The 19,187-nt window shown below is 52.3% G+C and overlaps 1 protein-coding gene across 4 annotated transcripts in view; it reads right to left on the bottom strand.

Moving 5' to 3' along the window:
• Positions 1-19,187, bottom strand: part of TRIOBP (TRIO and F-actin binding protein) — a 59,137-nt gene that overhangs the window by 36,342 nt on the left and 3,608 nt on the right. For all 4 annotated transcript variants that reach the window (XM_061418452.1, XM_061418453.1, XM_061418450.1 and 1 more), the window contains exons 4-8: positions 15,669-15,808; positions 14,199-14,373; positions 12,945-13,116; positions 4,714-7,294; positions 220-334 (exon numbers count right to left, since the gene is read on the bottom strand). In XM_061418452.1, coding sequence (XP_061274436.1) covers positions 220-334; positions 4,714-7,294; positions 12,945-13,116; positions 14,199-14,373; positions 15,669-15,808 — 3,183 coding nt within the window. The remainder of the gene's footprint in view (positions 1-219; positions 335-4,713; positions 7,295-12,944; positions 13,117-14,198; positions 14,374-15,668; positions 15,809-19,187) is intronic.

Raw genomic sequence — 19,187 nt, 5'->3', positions numbered from 1 at the left:
AAGAGGGCAGCGGCCATCTTCAAGATGGATGAACTGGGGTCTGCCTCATTTTTGCCGACTCTTTGGGAGAGAGAGGAGCTGGACACCCATGATTGGGGCTTTGACCCTTTCATAAAGAACCTCCCTCCCAGGACCCCCGCCCAGCATCTGGGGGAGAGGAGAAGCAATGGCCCACCCCTTGGGGGTAGAGGGGCCTCCCAGCAGGCTGGCTGTGCTCACCTCCCTGCTGAGGCCAGGGCTGGACTGTCTTCGGAGAAGTTGGCTCTGACCTTGGCTGGGCCACTGCGACCGCCCCTCGTCCTGGGCCTGGAAGGCCCCCGGTGCCTCGGACTTCCTATGAGCAAACGCAGCCGCCCCTCTGAGGGCCCTTGGGGCTGTCCCACTCCCGGTACCCCAGGTCCTCTACTCCCGCCCCCAGTGGCAGATTCAGGGACCCACTGCAAGCTAGATGAAGGGCCTGGAGTGAGGAAGGAGCCTCTCAGGGCCTCAGTTTCCCCTTCTGCAAAATGGGGATAGTAGTCCACCTGCCTCACGGGGCTGTTGTGAAGATGAAGTGAGAAAAGGGGTGAGCAAAAGTAGGGGGCTCCACCTTGGCCTAGACCACCTCCTGTCTCACTCAGTGCTTCCTTTCTGGCCACTACCCCATGAGTGGCCCACAGCTCACCCACATAGTCTCAACTGGTCCTTGTGGGAATTAAGATTTATTCAGCACCTACTGTGCCAAGCACTGCGCACACATGATCTTAATGGCAAACATTTATGGAGCACTTCCTGGGTTCCAGGCACTTGTGCTATCTGACCTCATCTCCCGCAAGCCATGAGGTGGCGATCAGAGATGCATAATGTCATATGCCGCCATATCCCATTCTTTTTGCCTTCTTCCTGCCCATATGGTAAATTTTGGACTTCTGAGGCCCACCTGTTTTCCCCCTACTACTAACAGGTTTGCAGCCATTCTAGCTGTCAGTAAAAGTACTCTTAGCAAGATCAGAAGAATGAAATATCTCCTCTGCTCCACAACTCCAGAAAGGCCAACATAAAACCATTCATGCAAATGTCATTTCTAAGACACCCAGACTCTAGGCATTGTCGCCACATCCAACAAAGATAACCCCTAAGTCCCTGGTTTCAGCTAGTTGTCGTGCTTAATAATTGGTAGCCATGGCTATTAACATTTAACGTGACGTCTCTCTTGGAGTGTAGGAACACTGAACAGAATCTGGGCGCATCTCTCCCCTCCCATATATAAGACCTAACCACTCCACTTGACATTTAGGATATTTATTGCAAGAGGGTTTGAGAGTCAGACTTCATTTAAATTGACAAATGAAACTGTCTCTGGTGGCTAAACCACACCAGGAGGAGCCTGGGAAAGATGACCAGGTGCTGACCTTGACCAAGCCAGCAAAACAGGAAGAGGAATCTCTGTTCAGGTCTGAGCAAGGACCTGTGCTCTGCAGTCTGCCTCTAGCTTGGAGACTAGGCTGAAACTAGAGGTTTGGAGAATAAAACAATTATGGGTTTGGGCTTTGTTCTTGTGTTATGGCTTTTGTCAATGTCATTAGAATCAGATCCATAAACTAATTTGCTGTTTTAGCACTTCTTGGCATGTGACTCACAGGGAACTGAAGTTCCCCACTCTGGAGTATTTCTGAGTTTGAAGGCTGCCTAATCAGGTTTGATTTTTAATCCAATTTGAAGCGAGAGAGTTTCCTTGCTCTGTGAGATCTGAACCTTAGAGTGAGTTTCTCTTAGAACCAGGAGCCTCTGTGGAGTAAAAACCCCAACGCTGAGTAGGTGGGGAGAATGGCAGCAAAGACCCTGTGCAGCTGGTGAGGAAAATGTGTGTTCTGTCCCGAGTGAGGGCATTTTCCATATAAACTTCAGTGTGTTAAATGAGTATTCCTTCTGAGATGTTCCCCCTATGCGGGATGGAGAGACCAAGAAGATTCTGAGCCTTCAACCGAGACCCAGCCTTTCTGATGCTGAAGCAACAGTGTCTCCTTGGGCTACCTGTTCCTGAGGGTTGGTGTGGCTGCACCGAAGGCGACAAAGGAAATACATTTCCTTTGAAGGCTTGGATGGGCTCTTCCACTTGCAGAGTGTATTAAAGGACAACAGCTGTCAAGTCTAGCAAATTCTGTGAAGGCTCTGTTTTGAATTTAAGAGACTAGGAAATGCTTATATGATTCTAAGACAAGAGATTCCACATTGGAAAGCAACTATACTTCAATTAAAAAAAAAAAAAAAGATTCCAAAGGCATTAAGAGGGTAGAAAATGAAGATGTCAAGCCAAAATTCCTAATGCTTTAATGTCATAACCCTTTAAGGAAAAATTTTCAGGCTCAATGAGAATGATGCTTAGAGTAGATGCTGGATAAATATGTTGAATGAATAAATGGGAGAAAAGAAAAGTATCACTTTATAGCCACCCATTCATGAATTTCAGCCTGCCATTTACGGATACTTAAATAGGTTTTCAAATTTTATCTTCAGAGGACAAATGGTTTCCTACTTGGAAAAAATACCATACAAGAGGGAAAATGTTAATTACTCAGTAGAGTTGTAAAACCTTGGTTAAAAGGTAAATAATCTACTTTACCAAAACATATATGTTAAATATACAACTTTTATATATCAATCACACCTCAATAAAGCTTTTAAAAAAGATAATCTACTTCAAAGGGAGCAAAATAAAATGAAGAATCTGTGTAAAAACAATTAAATGGTTAATCAAACTATAAACATATTCCAGACTTCTGCAACAAATCTTTTATCTCTCTAAAAGTTATCACAGTAGGAAAAAAAGAAAATTCAATTTTGGTTTAAAGACCCTGCTGAGTTACCAGATAAAGTCAAACGTATGCAAATTGACATTAGACCAAAAAGAATTACGGAACCTCCCTGGTGGTCCAGTGGTTAGGACTCTACCCTTCCAATGCAGGGGACTGGGTTTGATCCCTGGTGGGGGAACTAAGATCCCATATGCCATAAGGCATGGCCAAATGATTAAAAAAATAATCTTTTTTAAAAAAGAGTCATAATAAAAGGTCAAAGACAGAGGGGGTTTGCAAGGCAGTGAGACTACTCTGTAATATTCTGATGGTAGACACATATCATTAAACATTTGTCTGAACTCAGAATGTGCATCATCAGAGTAAACCCTGCTGTGAACTATGGACTCTGGGTGATAATGCGTCAGTGTAAGCCTATGGCTCGTAACCAATGGACCACCCCGGTGGGGGATGTTGATAGTAGAGGCAGCTGTGCACCTGTGGGAACGGTGTCTACACAGGAGATCTCTGTACTTTCCACTCAATTTTGTTATGACCCTTAAAACTTCTCTAGAAAAAAAAAAAAACTAACTAACAAAAAGTGTATTTTACACTGAGGCCGGAGCCCACAAAGGTTGTCACCTGGGTAGTAAATGGATAAAACTTTATGGGAAAGGAAATCTGAAGAAGAGATAAGATTTTTCATGCAGATTCAAATCTAAGAGAAAATGTTGTCTAAGGGACAACAAAGAGAGGAATTGTGGATGCAAAATATTACCGGCTCCTTACAGTGATAGAAATGTTCTATAATTAGGTTGTGCTGATGGTTGTACAACTTTGTCTCGGTAAATACGCTGTAATTTATTGACTTCTACACTGAAAGTTTCGAGACTTTCAGACCTATATGTTTTTGATTCTCTTGACCCTAACTGGGGTTGGGTCCCTAACTAATTAATTCCAGACCCTGACCCTTAAAGACTATGAGGCTGGAACTGCTGATGAAAATCTCAGCCGGATCTGGAGGAAATGTTTCTCCTCCCTGAGGTTGTGGAAAAGCAGATGCTCTGCTGGGTCTTAAACGCCCGTGTAAATGAAGCCGATGACCAAGGAGATTCGTGTGATGCCTGGACTTCAGGTGCTGTCACCGTGTCCCAGAAAAGGAACATTGAACTTCCAAAAAGTCTGCCATCCTGTGGGTTCTCTTATTTAAGATATATGGCTCTGGCTATATTTTTTTAATAAATTTATTTTTATGTATTTATTTGGCTGTGCCAAGTCGTGGCTGCGGCATGAGAACTCTTAGTTGCAGCATGTGGAATTGATTCCCTGACCAGGGATCAAACCCAGGCCCCCTGCATTGGGAGCACAGAGTCTTAGCCACTGGACCACCAGGGAAGTCTCCTGGCCATACTTTTAAATTGACATCTCTGTTTTCTGAAATGTATGGGACGCATGAGTTTTGTTTGTCAAGGCAGGAAAAAAAAAAAACATGGACTCTTTTCTTCCCCCCTCACACAAGGTGGGAAAAAAAATAAAATAAACCTGTGACTCTCCAACGAAGAGTTTGACCTCATTTAAATTAATGTATTAAAGTCCCAATTTTACAGATGAGGAAACTGAGGCTCAAGTAGGTTAAATCACTTTGCTGCATCACATAGGTTGGGGAATGGCTGTGACCCAGGATTTGAACCCAGCCTGCCTGACCCTGGTCTTTGCTCTTAACTACTAGGCTATGCGTATTATCATTTAATTGTCAAAAACAACTCTAGCACGTGGAAACAGAGAGGTGGAGTGCCTTGCCCAAGGTCACACAGCCAGTAAGTGGCAGGCAGGGGATCTAAACCCTTTCCTCATCTGGAACCTAAGCCTGCGGACTTTCCACTGGCCTGTTGCCAAGCCTCCTCCCCAGCCCACCTGGCCGCCCCCGCCCTGGGCTCACCTGCGCTCTTGCCCGAAGAGGCGCTCCACCTCTGCTCGGCCAGGGCTGCGGGTGCGGCCCCCGTTGCTGCCCTGGGGCCCCGGCTCCCTCTGCGCCAGCCTCCTGGCGGGGGGCAGATCAGCCAGCACGGTGTACTCCTCCCTCTCCAAGTTGTGCCTGATCTCCCCTGGGGGTGCCGAGCCCCAGGAGCCCCCCGAGCTGCCTGGAGGAGGTGAGGGTGCCAGGAATGCTAGGTCACTGGGCGGGTGGCGGGGTGGGGAGGAGGCGCGAGGGGCATCCCGGTGCCCGATGCACACCTGAGGGGGCAGCACTGGGGAGCCACGCAGAGAGTCGGTGGAAGGGGCCAGGCTCTCCATACTCGTCCCAGGAGGGTCCTGGAAGAAGAGGGAGGGCTCGGGGGGCTGGCGTGGTGGAGATGAGAAGGAGGGTGCGTCGCGGTGCCCAATGCATACCGGTACAGGGATGGCAGGAGGCTCATGCAAAGAGTCCATGGAGGGGACCAGGCTCTCTGTGCTGGCTCTGGGGAGATCCGGGAACAAGAGGGAGGGTTCGGGGGCTTGGCGGGGCGGGGAGGAGGCCCGGGGTGCATCACGGTACCCGATACACACAGGTGGGGGGAACTGAGGAGGGTCGTGCTGCGGGGACTGGTTCTCAGCATCCGATGTGTCTGGGAGGAAGGGGAAGGGGTCAAACTGGGTGTGGCGGGGGGGTGAGGAAGCCCGGGGGGCATCCCGGTGTCCAATGCATACGGCTGGGGGCATATAGGGGGGATCATGGTGGGGTGATTCACTCTCAGATGCGTGGGGGTCTGGGAAGAAGGGGAAGGGGTCATGCTGTAAATAGCGAGGAGGTGAGGAGGCCCTAGGGGCGTCCCGGTGCCCAATGCACACAGCACACGGAGGCTGGGGGGGCTCGGAAGAGGTCTGGGGTGCACCACGGGGAGTGGGATGCAGAGGCGAGGAGGTCCTGGAGGCCCCATGGTGGCCTGGGTTATGGGAGGTGGCAGTGGCCCGGAATGGTGAGTTGTGCTGGGTGGGTCCAGAGGAAGACTGGGGTGAGTCCCGCTGAGCTGATCTAGCAGGAGATGAGGTCTGAGGCCGGTCGCTCTGCGTTGGCCGGAGGGCAATGGATGCCCAGGGAACCTCACTTTGCTTGGAGCGAGATGGGGAAGAGGATCGGGGGCCATCACTCTGCGTTGGCCGGAGGGGAAAGGAGGCCCATGGGATGTCTTTGTTAGTACGGTGGGGAGAGGCGTTCCGGGGGTTGTTCCGCTGAGAGGAGCGATGGGGAGAAGATGCTCTGGGATGGTCTTGTTGGGTGCAGCCCTGACAGGAGGTGCTTCCGGGGTTTCCCCGCCGTGAGGAAGAGAATTGGGGATTGTCCTGTTGGGTACAAGAGGTTTTAGGGTTGTCCCTTTGGGCAGAAGAGCTTCTAGGTGTGTTCTGTGGAACACAAGAAGGTCTGGGGTTGCCCTGCTGGGGAGTACAAGTTGGAACAGGAGCTTGAGGGTTGTCCTGTTGGGTGTAAGAGGCTCTGGAGGTGTCTTGTTGGGTGGCTCTGGGGGGAGAGGAAACCCAAGGATTATTTCGTTGGGTGGATGAGGTTCTGGGGCTGTCTCGTGGGACAACTCTTGAAGGAGAGGTTGCTCTGGGGGTGTTCTGCTGTGTGGAAGAGGTCTTGGGGGTGTCCTGTTGGGTGGATGAGGTTCTGAGGTTGTCTCGTGGGACAACTCTTGAAGGAGAGGTTGCTCTGGGGGTGTTCCGCTGTGTGGAAGAGGTCTTGGGGGCGTCCTGTTGGGTGGATGAGGTTCTGAGGTTGTCTCGTGGGACAACTCTTGAAGGAGAGGTTGCTCTGGGGGTGTTCCGCTGTGTGGAAGAGGTCTTGGGGGCGTCCTGTTGGGTGGATGAGGTTCTGAGGTTGTCTCGTGGGACAACTCTTGAAGGAGAGGTTGCTCTGGGGGTGTTCCGCTGTGTGGAAGAGGTCTTGGGGGCGTCCTGTTGGGTGGATGAGGTTCTGAGGTTGTCTCGTGGGGCAGCTCTTGAAGGAGAGGTTGCTCTGGGGGTGTTCCGCTGTGTGGAAGAGGTCTTGGGGGCATCCTGTTGGGCGGACAAGGTTCTGAGGTTGTCTCGTGGGGCAGCTCTTGAAGGAGAGGTTGCTCTGGGGGTGTCCCGCTGTGTGGAAGAGGTCTTGGGGGTGTCCTGTTGGGAAGACAAGGTTCTGGGGTTGTCTCGTGGGGCAACTCTTGAAGGAGAGGTTGCTCTGGGGGTGTCCCGCTGTGTGGAAGAGGTCTTGGGGGCATCCTGTTGAGTAGATGAGGTTCCGGCATTGTCCCGTTGGATGATTCGGTGGGGAGAGGAGGCTCGGGAGGCCCCGTGTTGTGGGGAAGCAGCCTGGACAGCATTCCTTGGGGCAGAGCGATGGAGAGAGGAAGCCTGGGAGGTGGCACTTCGAGGACCACTCTGTGGCGTCGCGGGGGAGGCCGGGGTCGGCACCGACCGGGACCGCTCCAAGGAGAAGTACCCGCTTTCTCCCCGGAGCTTGGCCCAGTGCTGTCCGGCGCTTCGGTTCCCACCTCCAGAGCCTAGAGAGAGGAGGCAGGTTCAAGGCAAGCGGAGAGGTCCAGGCGGCTCCCACAGCCTACTTTTCCTGGTCCCCTAAGATGGATGACTGGGGCAGACCCCACACCATCTTCTTGGAGGTCCTCACACACCTCTGCCCCTAGGAGCAAGCAGACTGCAGGAGGGCTTAGGTGCCCCTCTCAGGCTGAAGTCAGGAATTTGAAATTGAAAACCAGGCGGACTTGGTCAAAGTGGGGTGGGTGGCAGAGCCAAAGGTCACATAGTGACCTTCAGAAAAGAAGCAAACTCTTCAAGAGCAGTTTTGAAAACCGCCTCTGTGAGCCCAGAGAGGAAGAGCTGAATCTCATAGCAGCTACCAACAATTTTCCATTTCTGTTCTACTTCCTGCAATTGGATTCCCAGAACTCCCTCCCTCCCTTCCAGTGAGACTCCTGTGTGATAGCTCTAGAAATTTCCTTTTGTGAACAGGCAGCAATGGCCTCACCTGAAGGGCTTGCTAGAAATGCAGACTCTCATCACCACTACCCGCACTGGGCACATTGCATCAGAATCCACATTTTAATAAGATTCCTAGGCTATCTGCACGCACGCCACAGTTGAAGAAGCTTTGATCTAAGGGATTCGTGTAACTTCCCTATTCAGGGAGGGACACCCTCACAACCCCCATCCCCATGAAGGGCAGCATGACAGTGGTGTCACCCTCCACCCCCTCAGTCCCTTGGTCCCCAAGCATATGGTAGCCACCAGCCCTGTGCACGTACGTCCCTGGGTTGGTGCTTCAGAAGAGAAGTAAAGGCTATTGTGGCCTCATCTTGACGGGGCCATGACTGCCTTCATTAAAGGCCATGCTTCAGAGTCCCTCTTTTCTGGGAAGTTCCCTGGTGGCCCAGTGGCTGGAATTTACTGCCTTGGCCCAGGGTTCAGTCTCTGGTGGGGGAACTGAGATCCCACAAGCTGCATGGCTTGGCCAAAGAACAAAAAAGGAATCCCTCTTCTACTTTGAAACTTCTGCCTCCTCCAAGCTCTCTGAGCTGGTATTACTGAACCCTGAGTCTCTAGTACCCTTCAGGGGACTGGAACCACACACAGAATGACAAAGTTTTCATTGTTGGGAATTCCCTGGTGGCCCAGTGGTTGGGACTTGGCATTTTCACTGCCAGGGCCCGGGTTCCGCCCTTGGTCGGGGAACTAGGATCCTGGAAGCTGGCATAGCACTGCCCCCGAGGAGAAAATTTTTTTGCCTATTGTTGCCTGATGGACTGATGTCCCATGACATTCCAAATCTGCCAGCTTCTCTCATCTACCTCTTCCCACCTCCCCGCTCTCAGCCTCCCTCGTTTTTCACAATAGCCCTCTAACACGTACACTCTGGGCACAAGGTCATCATCTACCCAGGGAGATCCTTTCGAAAAGCAAACCTAGCTAGACCACCCCGGCTTACAAGGAGACTGAGAGCTATCTCAGAGGGGAGAAAGTTCACAAGACATGATGATTAAATGCAACGTGGGATTCTGGATCGGGTCCTGCAACAGAAAAGAGACATTTGTGGAGGAAAACGTGAATCCAAAGAAAGTCTGTAGTGGGAATTCCCTGCCGGTCCAGTGGCTAAGACTCCACACTCCCAATTCAGAGGGCCCAGGTTCGATCCCTGGTCAGGGAACTAGATCCCACGTGCTGTAGCTAAGAGTTCACACGCCTCAACTAAAAGACTCCATGTGCGGCAACTAAGACCCGGCACAACCAAATAAACACATAAACATTAAAAACAACAAAAACAGTGTAGTTTAGTTAACAGTATTGTTATCGGTGTTAATTTCTTAATTTTGATAATCGGGCTATAATTATGTAAGATGTCAACACCGGAGGAACCCGAGTGAAGAGTGTAATCGAAATTCTCTGTACCATTTTTGCAACTATTCTAAAAGATTTAAAAACAAGCACACAAACCACTTTCAGGGCTCCCAACTGCACTTGGAATAAAACCCAGGCATTTCCCATGGCCAGCAAGGCTCTGCCCGCCTCCGCTGGCCTCCGAGGTCCCTGTGGGCAGGGGCCTCACCTTCTCACTTACAGCTGTGCCTCCTGTGCCTAGCACACCATAAGTGAGCAGTAATGTTGCCCCACCACCTTCCAGCTCTGAGCTCTGCCTCGTCCTGGAGTCTTACCTCCCAGTGAGCCTGGGTGCTGGCTGAGATGGAATTTCCCGCCCCTCCCAGAGGCTCACAGCTGGGTCAGCACCCCAGGCCCAGTTCCTTCCCTTTCCCCTCACCAGTGCATCCTTTGAGCCTGGCCCAACCAGGATCTGACTTCATTCCTGCAGCCCCTTTATTGAGCACACGGGGCAGACTAGGCAGATGTTCAGGGCATCTGTGTTTTGTCCCTCAGCCAGCCAGGGCTCGGCACACCCTGCTCCATCCAGTGTGTCTGCAAACTGGGAGGAGCCCTAGAGGGATGTCAAAGTGTTCCCAGCATCTCGCACCTGGCTGATTCCTCCCAGGCCGTGGCCTCCTGCTGCAATTTGGGAGCTTGCCACCAGGTAGACAGCGGTGACTGCCTTTCATCAAGCAGGTCACATAGTGAGGGTTCCCCCCCCACCCCCCTACCCTGTGTTTAAGAGCAAGAAAGCAGATGTCTAGTACAAAATCCCACCACGATCAGGCCATTCACACTGGGGAGGCACTTCTTTCCACACGCCCTCTCCCCAGGGCCTGAGAGGGCAGGGCAGTGGGGGTGAGGTGCTGACAAGATCTGATGAATGTTTTTAAAGATGGCTCAGCTGCTGGAGGGAGAATGGACTGAAGTGGCCTGGCAAAGCCGGAGACTGAAGGAGGCTCCAGCAATAACCCCTAGTTTGATCAGGGAGCAGTGGCAGAGACGGCAAAAAGGAGACATATTTTGGAATGTGTTTTGGAGGTGCTGACCAGAACTGCTGCTGATTGCACATAAAGTGTAAGGAGGGACTTCTGTGTTGGTCCAGTGGCTAAGACTCTGAGCTCCCAATGCAGGGGGCCCGGGTTCAATCCCTGGTCAGGGAACTAGATCCCACATGCCACAACTGAAGGATCCTGCGTGCTGCAGTGAAGACTGAAGATCCTCTGTGCTGCAAGACCCACGTAGCCAAATAAATAAATAAGTTTTTAAAAAAGACCTCATGACAATTCACCTCTAAGCCATCCATGAAAAGTGTTAGTCACTCAGTCACATCCAATTCTTTGCGACCCCATGGACTTTAGCCCACCAGGCTCCTCTGTCCATGGAATTCTCCAGGCAAGAAGACTAGAGTGGGTAGCCATTCCCTTCTCCAGGGGATCTTCCCGACCCAGGGATCAAACCTGGGTCTCCTGCACTGCAAGCAGATTCTTTACTGTCTGAGCCACCAAAGAGCCCCTCCATGTGCACCTCCTGAGTGAGGACGGTCTGCTTCTGTCCTCACGCTCAGGAAGCACAGCATGGATACAATACATACAGTCCACATTCAAACTTCCCCATATCCCAGTCATGTCTTTCATAGCTCTTTATTTTCCTATCCCGGACCCAAGCCCGGATACACATGGCGTTTCACTTCCCTGACTCTTTTATTCAAGAACAGCTCCTCAGTCCTTTTTGGTCTTTCATGAAGAATCCTGTCAGTTAGTTTGCAGAATATCCCTGTTTGGGTTTGTCTGATGTTCTGTTGGGATTAGAGGCAGGAGATAGATTCTTTTTTTTTTAGCAGCCAAACTGGGAAAAGATGCTGTGCCCTCCCCTGTGCGTCACGCAGGGGCACCCAGCCAATTTGCCCCATTCTAGGATGCTGAGCGACCACTTGGTTAAGCTGGTGTCTGCCAGATCTCCCATCCTAAGGATGCCTATTCCCTTCATAACCAATGTGTAATCTGAGGGGTGATACTTTGAGGCCATGTGAATATCCTGTTCCCCAACAACCCTTCATGCAGGAATTTAGCATCTGCTGGTGATTTGTGCCTGAACCAGGTATTACTACAGTGGCTGCGATACTCTCTTTAACTGGTTTCTCATCCTGCAGCCTCACCCTGAATCCTTTGCATCCTTGCCCTAGTGAAACTCTTTTAAGGCTCAGGACATCACTCCCCTTCTCAAAAACCTTCCATGGCTCCCTACTACTTAAAGGAGAAAGTCCAGGGACTTTTCTGGTGATCCAATGGTTAAGAATCTGCCTTTCAATGCAGGGGATGGGGGATCAATCCCTGCTCAGGCAACTGATATCCCACATGCCTTGGAGTAACTAAGCTTGCATGTCGCAACTCCTGAAGCTGATTGCCACAACTAGAGTCCGTGTGCCACAATGAAAGATCCTGCATGACAATGCAATGAAGAACCCACGTACTGCAACTAAGACCCGACACCGTCAGATAAATAAAAAAGAAAGAAAAAATAAAGAAGGACATAGAGACACTTTAAAAAAAGACAGAGAGAAGAAGAAAGTCCAAACCCCTTGGCTGGATTCGAGGCCTGCATGGTTTGGCCCAACTATACACCCCGCTCTTTGCTGAAGCTGTGCATACCAGGATACTCCCGCGTCACACTCCTAGACTGTACTCAGCAGTTTCCTCAACTAGAGCGCCACGTCCAGAAGGCGTTCCTCTGAGTCCTTCCCCGGCTGGAATGAAGCTCTTTCTGCTCTGCCTCTGTTTCTGCAGCTGTTTCTGCTCTTCCTGTGTCCTGGGCTTCTGATCTCCTGTCTGTTTGCTTTACTGAATGATGAGCTTTCTGGGACAGAGACCATGCCTATCTCCCCCTGAACACCCAAGGTGTCTAGCATAAGGTCTTACACACAGTTAGTGCTCATGTGTTTGATGTCTGAATGCTACAGGGGCCGTGGGAAGCCCAGACTGCCCCGTGGGGTTAGGACATGGGTGCCCCATCTCACATTTCCAAATCCTCGTGATGCTGAAGACACAGGCCCGGAAGCAACACAGTGCAGTAGTGATGGAGGGCCCAGCATCCTGGGCTGACCAGTGTCACAGGCATCAGTGGGCTTGGCCTGACCAGCGTCTTTTGTTTTTCTCTGGAAACATCACCTTAATTTCCTCCAGGCCATCTCCTCTCCCTGACTCTCAGACCATGAGGTTTGCACAGGGGGCCGATCCCATCCCTGGTCACCAGTTTGGGCACAAGAACCATGCTGGGTCCAGGGAGAACCCTTCCTGGGACCACAGCTACATCAGTAGGGAAGACTGTACCCTTTTACTGTGGGAGTTGGAAATTAGGTAGGATATAGCCTGCCACTGCTGCAGCTCAGCTTGTCATCATCAGGGGAGGATATGGCTGAGAATGAAGCCCACACAGAAGTAAGCAGAGCAGAGACCAGATTTCTGATGCTGTCTGAACACCTGGATCCAGCCAAACCTGAAGTCATTCCCCTAGACGTTAACTCAGTCAGTTTCTGTCACTTACAACCTGAAGACCCTGACCCACCAGTTGTGAGATGATGTATTTAAAGCAAGTTGCATGGCACATTATGTCTGCTCCATAATTATATGGGAACTGTTACTGTTATTGATCTAAGCTGTCAAAATAAGACGTACCCAGGGGCCCATGTGACCAGAAACCTGGCTATCTGGCTCCAAGTTCCCGGGCCATCACCACACCTGTGGTCCTAAGGACCAACCTGGCCTGGCAAAAGGTACTTACCCTCCTTTTTCTGGCCTGCAGTGTCTCCTCCTCCCACAGGGGACTGGGTGAGGAGAGGAGGAGCCTTGCGGGCACCGTCAGCCCTTGGCACCTCCTGCAACTTCCGTGGGATCATCACGGTGAAGTTGTCCCCACTGGGGGCCTCCTCCCGTCTCTCAACAGTGTCCCAGTCCTGCCAGAGAAGGGGAGGAGAAAGTCTGTTTGGAATGCAAAAAGAGAGAGCCCAGGGCCTGCACTCCCCGCGTGAGATGGGTAGAAGGAAGGGAGAGGAACTGACATTGAAAGAGCACCTGCTGTATACTCAAGACTGTGCTGGGATCTTCAATTGACCCTGTGCAGTAGGTACGTTCACTGGCGCTAAGACTTTGCCCAAAGTCACTCAGCTGAGAAATGGTTTATATGGGAGGAGACTCGTACCCAGGGCAGTCAGACTCCATGTAACAGCAGGGCCTTGGTATAGGGGCCCCACCCCAGAGACATTCCAGAGTGCCCATAGAAGTAGGTGTTCAAAATCTAGCCCCACTGCTTCCCAGATGCATGGCCTCAAGTAATACGATTCTCTTCTCTGAGACTCAGATTTCCTGCCCCAAGTCAGGGCCATAAAAGTCTCTACCTCAGAGAGGGGTGGTAAGACTTTCCAAGACATTGCCCACAGGCTGGGATGTTTTATTCTGAATCTTCTCACTTTCCCTTATGTTCTCATGGATAGTTTGCCTCTTCTGGCCCAGGACAGACCTTTGAGGGTTGAATGTCCCAGGAAGTTCCCCTGAGTCTCCTCTTTTCCCAGCTAAATGGCCGCCCCCCCCTGCCCCGCCCTCGCTGCCCTTGCCAGGCCCCCCAGCCTGCTCTCTTTCCTCTGATCCTTGGAGATTTATGCCAGGGCTGGTTATGGGTCTGAGCAGTGTGACCAGGGCAGGGCCCAGGGCCAGTCTCACTCTTGCTCTGGGCACCACACCCAACATCCCAGCCTCTGTGAACTGAGAGATTTTGGCAGCCGGAGCCCGTTGGTGATTCACCGGGAGCTGAAATGCCTGCTTCCATCTTGTCATAGCCAGATCTTCAGCCCCCCTGGGCAGGCCCTGCAGAGTCCCCGCCCCTCCATGGGCAGCCCAATATGCTGGCTAAGTCTGCAGAGGACCTGGGCTCCCTTCCCTGGTGTGAGAGGCTCAGCCCTGTCTGGAGGCTTGGGTGGGATCCCAGGGCTGGCCCAGGGCTGACACCTGCTCTTGCCCTAGCCTCCCACCCCCATCTCACCACCAATGATGAGTCGCTGGTATCATCAGGGGCTTCACTGGTGCCAGAGTCAGGGCTCTCGTTGAAGCTGCCACACGGGGAGGAGGCCAGGCCCTCCAGGTAGGGAGCTGCCTCAGGTTCCCGGCTCCTGGAGGCAGCTGTGAAGCCCTCTGCCAGGAGCCCTGCTGGCGGGCCCCTGGGAGAGGAGACAGACTCATGACTTTTTCCCTCAAAGTAATAGGAGTTAAGGAGTAACACCCCACCACCGCTCAGGTACACACACAGCCCATATTTGGGCGGAGGAGAAAGCTAACACCAAGGGCTGTCTGTGCTCTGCCCTTCACAGGGCCTATCTCGTTTAGCTCCAAAAGCCTCTCTTTTAAGTGAGTGTAATGATTCCCATTTTACAGATGAAGAAACTGAGGCTCACAGAAGTCAAGGGACTGGCCAAGGTCACAGAGCTAGGAAAAGGCAGAAAAGCATTGTGACTCAGGGCTGTGGCCCCAGCCCTAACCATGTCCCTGGAGCAGAAGAGAGAATCCCAAGCTCGGTAAGACTAAGAAGACAGAATAGTGCTGGGCTAATGGGGGGCTTTGAGAGGTAGCAGGGCTCCAGGGGAAGTGACAGGGCCACCAGTCTGGATATCAGGGAGGGGGCTGTAAAGAAAGCCCTGCTTTAAAGAAGCCAGTAGGTTAGAGCTAGCTTTATCCCCAAAGAGTGACCCACAGATCAGCCTGTGAGATAGAAAAGGGTGATGACCCTTAAAAGAGGCCTGTGATCAAATAAGTTTGAAATATATTACATACTTCTTCCTTCCCCACCCAAAAGTACAATGCATGCTAGCAAACTAAAACCTCTGACAAGTCCTGCAAAAAAAGATATTCAAATTTGTTTATCCCAGACTTTCTGAAACATTTGAATTCAGCACTGTTTTGTTTTTAAATAGGAACACACAGTCCCAAAACAATGCTGATGTGATTCAATAACTCTTTAAAAAACAAAACAAAACAGGGAAACTGAGGTATAAAAAGAGGCCAAAACTTGCTTTTAAGTTCCCACAGCCCATCGGGGAGGGAGCTGAAGCTAGAACTCAGGTTTCAAGGCTCTCGGCCGTGCCCTCCAAGGCACCATGGCCCCAAAGAGGGACTTCAGTCCAACGGAGGCCCCGGAATGGAGACAGCCTGGAGCGGTGTATGGTCAGGTAGGTGCGTGATAAAAAGTGCCCCTGGGTGTGAGACTGTTTAATCTTTTAAAGCAAAAGGAACCAGGAAATGTGAGCAGGCTCTGGGCCATGCCCATGCAGGGTGGGTACACGGCTGCTCCATCCCTGAAAGGAACGTGCCCACTGCTCCTATGCCCAGGCCAAGTGGATGCACCATGTGACCCACGCCAGCAGCCATCACAGGCTGCCATCATGAAGGGGTGTGGGGAGGGATGGGTGAGGGCATCCTACCCCGGGAACCCCTCCTCAGGCCCCAGGGTCCTACCCACCTCTCAGGCTCTGGCCCACGGCCTGGACCCACCACAGACTGGCAGCTGGAGGTCGGGGTGCCAAGCGAGTCCTCAGGGGCAGGCCGGCGGCGGGGCAGGTCGCAGTAGGGCACCTCAGCACTCTCAGGCCTCCCAGGCTCCTAAGACAGAGTTGGAGAGGAGGCAGCTCACGGCCCACGTGGGGGCTCCCCTCCCCCTGCGCCACCCCTCCCCCCACCAGCTGGTGTGGAAGTCTCCAGACAGCTCCTCCTCGGGGATCTCCGCTTCTCAAAGAGAGCTGTCCGTCAGACTCGAAGCGCCCCTGGGGACCCAAGCTGGGGACTGGCAGAGGTACAGGGTGTGTGCATGTGCACACGTATGTAGGTATGTGTTCGTGTAAATTCCTGCAGTGTGTGCAAGGATTTGCGTGTGCACGTACGTGTGCATGGCCAGTGGGTACGTTGGTGCGTCTGTTTGCAGACTGCATATACGTTTGTTTATATAAACACATGCATCAACATACCCACTTGATTTGTGTACACAAGCAAGCCTGTGTGTTGGCACACATGTGTGAGTGTGTGCCTGAGGATGTGAAGCGCACAAAAGGATCCCAAAGGGTCTTCTGTCACCAAGAGACATGGATGAGGACCGAGGGGGAGGATCAAGTTGACCGGAGAATGTAGGAAAATGTCTAAGGGAGGAAGAGATGGGAAAGGAGACCTTGGAGAAAAGGAGAGATACACCCTCCAAAAGGAGAGTCTGGGGCTCCAGGGCTGGAAGGTCAGGGTCCCAGGAGTGGGGACGGGGCCGCTGAGCCGACTGCCGGCTCCTCGCTGCCTGCAGCCTTGAGCAGGGCCACACCTGCGAAGGCAGGTGCTGGGTTCATCCGGGGGGAACGGCTGCTCACCTCTGGGACGGCCCCCCCATTTTTCCCCATCTCCTGGGGTGGCAGGGCCCTCCCTCAGTAGGGGGGACAGCGGCCGTGGCACTCTGCACCCCGCCTCCTCTCGGGTTACCTGGGCGGCGGGCTCCGGCGGTGGCGGCTGTCGGCTGTCAGCACCTTTGTCCCCGGGGGGCTCCGGCTCAGGCCCCCGCGCTGCCGCCCTCCCAGGCCCTGACTCTGGGCCGTGGCGGCGGCGGCAGAGGCAGCGGAAACCTTAGAGGGCCCAGCTGCGGGAGCAGGGGCCCCTCATTATTGTTTCATAAGCAGGGGCCCAGCCAAGAACAATGCAGGACCTGAAACCGCAGGAACCCGATCCTCACGGCTCACCTGAGAGCAGGGGCGGGCGGGGGGGCCTGGGCACGGGCTCCCTGGGGACCCTGGAGCCCAGAACCAGGGCGGAGGCCACAGCCCCAGGGTGGGCACAGAGTCTCCAGCTTCCAGGGAGGCCACCCCTCGGGGACCTGGGCAGTGCCAAGGAGTGGGCTGGAGTGTCTGCTGAGCCAAGCTGAGCCAGAGAACGCCCGGCTGGGTTCAGTTTCACCCCCTGCCCCGGAGCCAGATTCTGATCAGCGCCCGGTGGCGGGAGGTGTCAGAACTGCAGCCCAGCCTGGCGCCTTGGCTGCCCTGGGGACCTTGCCACGTGAATGAAGAGGGAGCGGCTCTCGGGGAATCGTCAAGGGGTCCCAGCCCAGCTGGGGCCACCAGGACCCCCAGTTTGTCATGGTACCTGCTCCCTGCTTTTACCTCCAGCCCCATCACTACCCCTCACCCACACGAGTAGGCCCAGCAGCTAGTCCCCAGCTCTGATTTCCTGTCTGGCGGGTCGGCACGGGCTCTGGCCTCAGACCGACATCAGGCCCAATCCTGGCGCCTCCACTTCCCAGCTGAGTGACCTCGGCCTAGTGACTTCCCTCTCTGAGCCTGGTTTGCTCATCTATAAAGTGGAGGTAATTAATGGACCCTCCTAGGGGTGTTACAAGAATTATATCAGTTAATATGAGTAAAAGGCTTATAACACTGCCTGGTCTGTACATATTAAATATCATAAACAATGTAAAAACATTCAATGGAATTTTATTAGCGTTAAATCAAGGATATGTTAAATACACTTAAGAATAGATGCATTGAAAAGGAATGTGTGGAGTCTGACGTACAGCAAGACCCTCCCATTCAGCCCCTCACCCCTCCATCCAGAACCTGGCCATGACCTGGTCAAGACTGTGTGATTCCCAGGGATAAGCCCTCCTGCACCTCCCACCCAGGGAGACTCAGCTGAGAGCAGAGCAGAGATGCATCCAGAGCCTAGGAGCCTAGGGGAGCTGAAGTAAGCTTCTGGGAAAGGGTTGCTCTGGGGCCTGGGGCCATTTCTGCATTTCCTTTAAAAAAAAAAAAAAAACTCAATTTTTTTTTAATGTATCTATTTTTGGCCATGCCCCATGGCATATGGGATCTTTAGTTCCCCACCAGGGATCAGACCCCATGCCTCCTGCCTTGGAAGCTTGGTGTCTTAACGATTGGACTTTCAGGGGAGTCCCTGCATTTTCTAACATAGGTGAAGACATCAGAACTGGCTCTAACCCCAAGTGATACATGTATCAGTCCCCTCAGGGATGAGTTTGCTCCGCAGTGTAATTAAGGATCCCGCTGGGAAATGCACAGCTCCATCCATGCCGGGGGTGCTTTTTTAACCACAGATTTCGTGACTCCACATGTTTGAACCTGTTCATCTGTGAGCAGGGCTTTCATCAGTGCTAGATCCTGATGACTCGAAAGCCTCTATCTTCCTCTGAGTCTGGTTCCTGAGCTCGTTATAGTAAGTAAACCCCCCTCATCCTCACTGTGTCCCCCAGGCACCTCGCACTCACCACCCCAAACAACTCCAAACAAACCTCTTATCCCAGGAACCCTGCCCCAGGAAAAAAAACTTAGCAGTCAGCCATGCTCTGGCCCCTCACGTTACTCAGTGACCAAATCCTTTACATGCTCCTATTCAGTTAGTTTTGAAATGTGTCCATTTGTCTCCATCCCCAAATCTCTGTCATCTCTGATATGAGTAATCGCACTTTTCCTCTTTGGTCACCTGGTTCACTCACACTCTCTGCTGTCCTGCAGTCATAGTGACTTTTGAAAATGCAAATCTGATCACATCGCTCCCGTGTTTAAAATCTTTAGTGGTTCCCCATGCCTCTCAGGGAAAAGTCTAACGTCCCCACAAGGCTGATGAGACCAGCTCCGCACTCCATTCTCCATCCTTGGCTTCTCTCCCTTCTCAAGTGTGCCTCCTACTTTTTGCCTCAGGGCCTTTGCACACACTGTTTCCCTCCTCTTCCCCCAACTTTGCTGGCCATGCCCTCATAGTCCTCAGCAGGCGGCTAAAATATGATTCACTTGGAGTAACACTCCCCAGTACCCCACCATTTATCCTCATGCCACTTGCTCTTCCTTTACAACATTTATCTCAACCATAATGAATTATTTGCCTGATTACTTTGTCTCCATTTCTCTTGCTTGACTACAAACCTCATGAACCAGAAACTCTGTCTGTTCTATTTAGCACTGTTTCCCCAAATCTAGCATAATGCCTGACACATTTTCAG

The sequence above is a fragment of the Bos javanicus genome, chromosome 5 (assembly GCF_032452875.1).
Source record: "Bos javanicus breed banteng chromosome 5, ARS-OSU_banteng_1.0, whole genome shotgun sequence".
In the NCBI taxonomy this organism is placed as follows: Eukaryota; Metazoa; Chordata; class Mammalia; order Artiodactyla; family Bovidae; genus Bos; species Bos javanicus.
The sequence above is the reverse complement of the archived record's forward strand: the minus strand, read 5'-3'. Positions and strand labels throughout refer to the sequence as shown.